Below are 8,541 nucleotides of genomic sequence, written 5' to 3'. Positions count from 1 at the left end.
AATATTGGTATTGAGTATGATTTTATAACTTATTGAATATCCATATTCATTTATACCTGCAGAATATAATTATATATTTTGTAATTTGGATGTATGCAACAGAAATGTATATATAATGTTCAAAGTACTCATACCTTTATGCGAGGTGTGGTGGGACAAAGTTCTAACGAATATATTTTAAATATTTGTGTACCTATACCTAACTTGTATGCAATTGTTTAAATAGTTAGCTGCAGGCTGGAGTTGAACAATGAAGACAATCTTTACTATCCATATATATGAGAATATAATATATAAATATAATATGCACATATACCTATATGCTTATGTGTAAGATGGAAATAACTGAAATATCAACCAATAGGTTATTGTAGCGTGGTACTCAATCCCACAAAATTATTATAAAAAAATTATACTTACTTCGAAGTACACCAACACCGTTTTAAATTGAGTTGTGCTCTGTGCAAATAGCGCGTACGGACAAAATACAAGTGCAGAAGAATATATACGTATGTAATATACGATAGTCGATGAACAAAACCAATACGATGCGAAAAAGTCCGGATAGATGGAGAAAACTGAAATATCAACCAGTAGGTATTATAGCGCATGGTACTCAATCCCACAAAATAGCATGAAACAATATTATATACTTACTTCGAAGTACACCAACGACCAACACCGTTTTAAATTGAGTTGTGCTCCGTGCAAATAACGCGTACGGACAAAACACAAGTACAGAACAATATTATATATACGTATAAATTATAACATGCGAAGACCAAAAGTCAAAAAATGGTAACCAAGAGTCCAAGAGGCAGGAACAAAATGATAAACACAATTCACGGTCGCCGTTATGTACCATCCCCACACTACACAGTACACACAGCAATGGCGCAATCGGCTGTATTGAAATGTGAAACAGTCGACAATGCTCGTCCGGCGTCGCTCGTCCAAAAATAACATAGTTTTAAATGTTAACAACTGTATATTTTCCCCCTTAGACCTTATATATTATACTAATCACTGATAATAATTGGCATTCCAAACGAAGTAGCTACCCTCTGGTGGCAAAGATAAGAACCTCTGAAATGTAGGTACTGCATACAGCGTGTCAAGACGTGTGTATAATGTATAATATAGTATTATACTATTATAGAAGTCAATGTTTATTATTACTTGTTTAGTGTTGAATACTGTTTATTTGCGAATTTTTCCTATTTTCCATTTAAGTATTTAACTCTACCTGCTGCCAATTGCCAGTGAGAACATTTAAGATATGGCTGATCACAATTATGTTTCAATAAACGAATGTGCAAAGAAATATTGTAAACGATATTGTTGTACTCCACAATGCAAAAATAAACAAATGTAAGTCTCCCAAATTTTAGCATAATATTTATTATATTTACATCATACATACATTAAGCAAAGGTAAAAATCCTTATATAGTTTGAATCCACGCTCTGACATTGTTGCTTTAAAAATTATAGTCAATGTTGAATAATAATAGATTATTTCTTAATAATGTTACACATATTCTTGTCTTTCAAACTTGATACTAATGCTGGATTGCACAAAACATTTTATGAATCAATAGTGAGCTAATGGTCCCTTAAATAAGATTTAGTGACCATTGATTGGTCCATTAAATTTTTAGTGAACAATTAAATTTAATAAATTGTTTATGCAACCCAGCATATGTGTATTTAATTTGGAATATTTTATTCGAAAGCTAGTGCTTAGTGCTAGGTAATAGAATAAGTATTACTTAGTTTTATTGCAGATATTACCTACTTAAAAATATATTATATTCATATTTAGTAATTATTTTAACTACCATTTACCAGGTCTACGTCAACTATAACATTCCATTCCTTCCCTAAACAAAAAGATTTAAAATTAAAATGGAAGACTGCTCTAAAAATTGGAAAATAAGTGCCAAAATATGCTTTTGTCTGTTCTACACATTTTGATGACAGTGATTTTATTCCAAGCCCAAAAAGTAAAGAATAAAGATTAATAATAAATAATATATCAATCAAAAATGCATATTTTTATGAAAAGTATATACCATGTATGTATAGCTAGTTCACCAGCAAAAATAGGAAGGCTGAAGATTGGTGTAGTACCTTCAAAAAATTTACCTGTTCGGTCACTGGACAAAGTGCTTTTAACTCCAACAAAAGAAAAAAATCATTAAAGGACCATGAAAGGAATAAAAATCATTATTTTTATTTTAACAAAATCAAATAATGCATGAAAAATAAAAATGTTCGGTGGTCTCAGAATTTTTATCTGACGTTAGCTTCCGCGTAAATTCATTAGCTTTGTTTTACGTGTGACGTCACTGGTGCGCCGCCGTCGCGTCGCGCGCCGCTGCCGTCACCGAGTGCTGTCCACACTCCACGCTATGCTGCGACCAAGGTGTATTGATAAGGTGTCGTCACTCTGAACCCCTATCCGTATAAACTCTTGATTGAAATTTTTACCACAGTTCCTATAGACACCAGAGCGCGCTTCCTGTCCTATGAAGGCCTAATTTTTCATACTGTTAAATGCAAAATGCCTTAAAACTATGAATTCAAATGTTATTTTTTTTGGAGTTAGCTTCTAATAATTTTAATTTACATTTGTATTTTTGTTTTAAATATTTTTTATCAAGTAGACATCAATTATAAAATATTATGATGTATAATTTAGTCACTTCTTGGGATATTTGCAACCTAATTGAAATCTTTAAATTAAAGATTTTCAAGGAAGAAAGAATGAGTTCAACTTTCAAGAGCATTCAAGAAGTTACATGTGCAAGATACAAGCAATACATACTGGACCCATATCGGACTCAGACTTCGATACGAGTCGGTACGTCACTATTCCTAATAGATACTTATCAAATTTTTCTACTTTAATGTTCATGTATATAATTCTAGCCCTAATTTTAAAAGTAGTCTGGTAGAGTTGAGTATTATTATTTTCTAGTGCACATACAAAATTCTAATAATATAAATTATAATTTTTTTCACATTTTATTATATCTAGGTAACTCAAACTAATTTTGAAATTTTTTTAAGTTTTTTTTGTGTTTTCTTTTTTTCAGCAACTTGCTCATTTTACCTTTTACAAGCAAATATCATCCTTGTTTTGACATAATATGTAATAATATATTTTGTTAGTATTTGGCTATGTATTGGGCAACCAACCTTTGTCAAAATGTTTTGTTTATTTATTTCTTCCATAACTACAAAATATGTTTAAAAAATAAAGAGTATAAAATGTGTGTGAAGTTTTTTAATTTAAATGCAACATTACAAACATACCTTCTATTAATATATGTTGTTTCATACATTTTTCTTCAATAATTTTTGTTATTATTACTTCTAACTTAAATATAATTTCTTTCAAATTATTTGAAGGGATTAATAAAAATCCCTTGCTTCTTGATTTTATTAGATTATCCTCGGGATCCAAGTTTTGCACATTGATATCTACATCATTAATCAATGATAAATAGCAGTTTTCACAATGTTTGGCAGTTGAAAAATTTTTAGCCTGTCTTGCAATGTAACCAATGAAATATGTTAGGGCTGACATGTCAATACTATCGTTTATTAAAAAGTCTTGTTCCGTGTAAGTATGGTCTAATAATGCATCAAAATGTCCTTCATCTAATAAATCATCAATTTGTTGTTCTAGGTTAACTCTAGTTAATTGATCATTTTTTGATCCTATTGACGTCATTTTAATCAAAGAATTTAACATTTCACCACCACTTATGTTACTGCCTTTGGGTGGTTTTATAAGAGAATAGCAAGAGAGCAAACGATAAATTTGTTTGAATTGTAAAGGATCCGGATGTTGATTAGCTCCACAACCTTGTCTTAAATTTCCAAATAGGTGCTTAAAAAGTAAGTAAGAAAAATTTATATAAATAAGAAGTAGGTAACTTAAGTAATTTCTTAAAAATGAGTTAATATATTACTTCATAGTAAGAACTTACTTCAATATTATCCTGATTTATTCGCCTTGTCATTAAATATGAGTAACCTACTTTGTTACATAAATATTCTGAAAGTTCTAATGCACCTTTTAGTGATACCAAAAGCCCAGTTTGTGTTTGGATTGTGAATTGGTTCTGTTTGTCTGTACATGTTTGCCAAGTTTTCAAAAAATCTATGAATTCCTCTAAAACCTAATCAAGTAAAATTATAACAAATATCTTATTAATTATTGTAATACATAGATTATAATAGTTTTTTTTTTGTCTTTATTTACATTGTTGTTTGCAGGTGAATTACTTCCAAGTCCGTGCATTTCAGTTTTTGAATTCATAATGTCCGCCATCGTATTAATTTTTCTTATAAATTTTATGGTTGGACTACAATGTATAAAATCTGGATGACCTCTGTTCATTAATTCTTCCATACAATCTGCTACAGTACCACTAAAAAACTGAAACATGCAATTGAGTCAAATTAAAAAATGTAAAACTAAATTTTACTCTATTTTAAGTCTATGCTTTATAATACTTTTTATTTATAATGTTTGTAAAATTATCTTATTTTTTTGCATATTATAGAATGAATAACTTACTGTGAAAGCCATTTTGACATTCATTGTTTGATAATTTTGAGGATACAAATGGTCTTTTTTTAATTTAAAACACAATTTAATGTGTTTATGTTCGTCATATTTGACCAATGATTTCCAATGATCAAATTCAACTTTACCATATGGAGTCTAAATTAAAAAATATATAGTAAGCACCTTATTTGGTAATCAATTATAACTATTGTATAAACATATTAATTAATTTTAGATTGTAAATGTCATTGGTACCATGAGAGTCTTGCACTTCAAAATTCTTTTCCACATTGTTTTCATCAAATGAGGAAAATCTGACGTGAACCACAATTTTCTAGTTGAATCAACAGGATGTTGACAACTTACTTTATTCTCATTAATATCAAAAAGCTTCCACATTGCTCTATTCCAAGACCCGCCGTCAGTAACAATATTATGAACTTGGAGTCCTGACTTTTCCAACAATAAGATACTTTCTAGTATTAATTTTTGTAGAATATCACATTTTGCGGCGCCTTTGGTTAAAAATGCTCCTATTGCTTGAATCCACGAATCTCTAAAAGGTTGATACATAATTACCAACGCATGATCTCCCATTTCATCTTCAACCATCAACTTCTAATGTGGATTTATTAAATGATACCGCTGGAGTTAAAGCCATTTCATCCAATATCAAACATCCTAACCAAAGTAATCATTTTAATTAAATAACTATTTAAACAATACATTTCATCATTTTAGAAAATATGTATACCGTGTTTTTCAAAATTAGGGATAAATTTAGCTTTTTCTTCTATCATTTTAAAAACACTCTCTTGAAATCCATATGAAGGCTGCAATTGCTGAATATACCTCTGTAAAGTTGACAGGGATGGTAATGGTAAAATGTTGTCACGTCTAATCTTTTTATATAAAGCTGGTCCTTTAATCTTCATTAGTATACATTCATATACCCAGTCATTAGAATATCTCATTCCTTTTTGAGATTTTACAGATGAAGCTTTAAAAATAGTTCTAACAGCTTCTTTTTGTTTAGCTGAAAGATCTTTTACAATTTCTTCAATCTTTTCAATTTTCAATGTTTTGTACTTGTTCATTAAATTATCTATCTCATTTTTCAAACTTTTTATCTATATGTACATAATTTAAAATATATATGAGGGGTAAAAACATGTTTTTAAATAATATATTGTGATTAGTTTAATACCTTATTATAAAGACGCCTTTTTTGTTGGCTTCTTTTGTATATAGGATTCATTATTTTGAAGCATACACCTTTTCTTTGTTTTATTTTATCATTGTACTGAAGTTGACGACAACATATACATTTCATAATTTTTCCTTCCAAAGTTATTTCACAGCTTTTAGACCAGGTTCCACCATATCCAGGACAAATTTTAATATTATCAATATTTTTCAATAATGTTTCCACGTCGTCACGACATGTTACTAATTTTCCGGTAGGCAATGCTTTTTCTCTTATGAAAACCTTAATATTATAAATATTTATTATTGTTGTTTTCATATAGTTTTATTTGTTAATTAGTTAATTTATTTATAGTTATATTTTTATGTATTAAATAGTTATATTAATTATTATTTTAAAAATACATGTCACAATATCTAATACTTTTTATGTACTTAAAAGTTTAATAGAATCATAAATTATATTTCCATAACTAATTATCGTTTTATTATTTAAAAGTAAATTTAAATATTAAAATATGATTATTATTATTATTATTATTATTATAAATACCTGTGGTATAGACGATGAAAACCTAACACATTTATCATTTTTCAGGCCAGTGATATGGGTAAATAGAGTTTCTGTTCCATTTGTATGCAAACCCCACATACTTCCTGGAAGCTTAACATTATTTGCATCCAAATGAACATTATATATCTCTTCAGTGGCACATTTTGGATAATTATCATTCATTGAACCTGGATGTGGTAAACTATTAAAGAACTCTGGCATTAAATTATTTTTTTCATTTTCATTTAGTGTTTCCTGAATTTAACCAAACCAATTATTACTTGCAAATTACAACACATTTTTTTCTAAACAATATTATTGAAGTTTGATGTTTTCATATTATTGTGGTCTGATTGGACCATATTTTTTATATTTTTCAATGATAGTTAAAGCACTTAAAAAATAGATGTTTCATTAGGAACGTAATAACTAATAATTAATATGAAGAAATCAAATTTAAAAAATATTAAGGAAAAAAATTATAGATTGCTGCGACACACAGGGTGACACTATATCTACATATTTTCAAATATAATTATGTACCTCAGTTATCTGTACTTTAGTTTTTTTTGTTGAAGCAATCCTCAGTTTAGGTGGCTTTCTTTTCATGGTTTTATCACTCAAATATTCCGGTAAATTTGGGAAAATGGTAGGAACTGCTCCAGCTACTAATGTAGGCTTACACAATTTATATTGTATGTCCTTCCCATTAGGCCCCTTTAAAACTTTTTCTTTCGTTATGCAATCGGCCAGAAAATGCAACTCACATACGCGGTCTTTTGATGTTAAATACCTATCTGCCCGTGGAATTTTTCTATTCCATACTTCAATTAACTCCTGTTACAAATAGTATCAATATATAAATAAAACATTGATTTATGTAAATTTGTATTGTTTGTATAAATATTATATTTGATGTTGAAAATAATTTAATCTGCATAAATAAATGTATTTTCTTACAAATATATTTAATTATAATTAACATACTGTCTATGGTAACACAAATTATTTGGTAAAAGTTCAAAATTAGTATTAAATAGAAAAAACAGTACCTACTTCATATTTTAATCAACCGATCTTGATGTCTAACTAAAAAAGGCAAATAATGATTAAAATAAACGCAAATTAATGTTTGATACATATTTGTGCAATACTCGTGGTCAAACTCGACTTCAATTTGTAAAATTGAATCGTTTATTTGTTAATATACAATTAGGATACCCATAGATAAATTACATAATAACAAGCCTAACTGAATTTGGGCGTAGTACTGGTGGTTTTTTTTTAGCTTTATTTTTCCTGTAACTTCATCAAATAAGATGTATTTTAACGTTTTTATTAAGTCTATTCCTGATTTTGATTTTCCCGCAACTGGACATTTAACTTCTATTAAAACAAAGTTCTCACCACATTGATAAAAACCATCAGGGCTAAACCCAAGCCACGGACAGCGATGATTAATAATAAAACCAAAGGTTTTGATTTGAAATTTCGTAAGTCTTTCAAATGCTTTCTTAGCTTTGTCCTCATAATTTTTCCCAAATTTAGTTGCCAAATTTCCAGAAAAGGTGGGAAATACAATACTTTCAAGTTTATTAAGCCATGCTTCAGCAATAACACATTTTTTCCCACCGTAAAATGTATACAATGCATAAGCAGATGTACCAGTTATCCTAAATTGACGAACCTTTAACCACAAATTACTATTTTGTGATAAAGTATCAACAACTATTTTTAGTGATTTATCTTTTCCAACATTAACAACCGAATTGTAAAATTCAATAGCATATTTTGAGCAATTTTCTTTGGATTGGTCTACAATATTAGCTTCATTTATAATTCCCTGACAAGTAAACAGTAGCTTTTTCACAAAATCAATATCACAACTATTGGTTTTCATTACACGAGGCTCATGACGACCTTTCATATGTATAGCAATTGCAGAATCAGGAAAGTCTACAATAAAAGATAAGGTTTTTAAATTTAGTATCATGAATTAAAATATATCTAAGGGCCGTTCTTCCAATGTCCAGTTATTTTCTGATAACGCTAACCGGTAGAATTTCTTATGTGTTAACTGATAGAAGTCTACCGGTTAGTCTTAACTGACACTTACCGGAAAATGTAAGAACAACCCTTAGAGTAAATTATTAAATCATTTATAATTTATTTAACGTACCAAAGGCAAATATTACAGT

The 8,541-nt window shown here is 28.8% G+C and overlaps 1 protein-coding gene across 1 annotated transcript; it reads right to left on the bottom strand.

Moving 5' to 3' along the window:
- Positions 1 to 5,106: 5,106 nt before the first annotated feature.
- Positions 5,107 to 5,867, bottom strand: LOC132942538 (uncharacterized). The gene is made up of 3 exons (XM_061011049.1): positions 5,792 to 5,867; positions 5,339 to 5,714; positions 5,107 to 5,265 (listed from the first exon to the last, which is right to left on the bottom strand). Exons 1-3 carry the CDS (start codon positions 5,840 to 5,842, stop codon positions 5,189 to 5,191), a joined length of 504 nt encoding a protein of 167 aa, XP_060867032.1. The 5' UTR covers positions 5,843 to 5,867; the 3' UTR covers positions 5,107 to 5,188.
- Positions 5,868 to 8,541: the final 2,674 nt, after the last annotated feature.

This window comes from Metopolophium dirhodum, chromosome 4, assembly GCF_019925205.1.
Source record: "Metopolophium dirhodum isolate CAU chromosome 4, ASM1992520v1, whole genome shotgun sequence".
Taxonomy (NCBI): domain Eukaryota; kingdom Metazoa; phylum Arthropoda; class Insecta; order Hemiptera; family Aphididae; genus Metopolophium; species Metopolophium dirhodum.
This window is presented reverse-complemented; position numbering and strand designations above follow the sequence as displayed.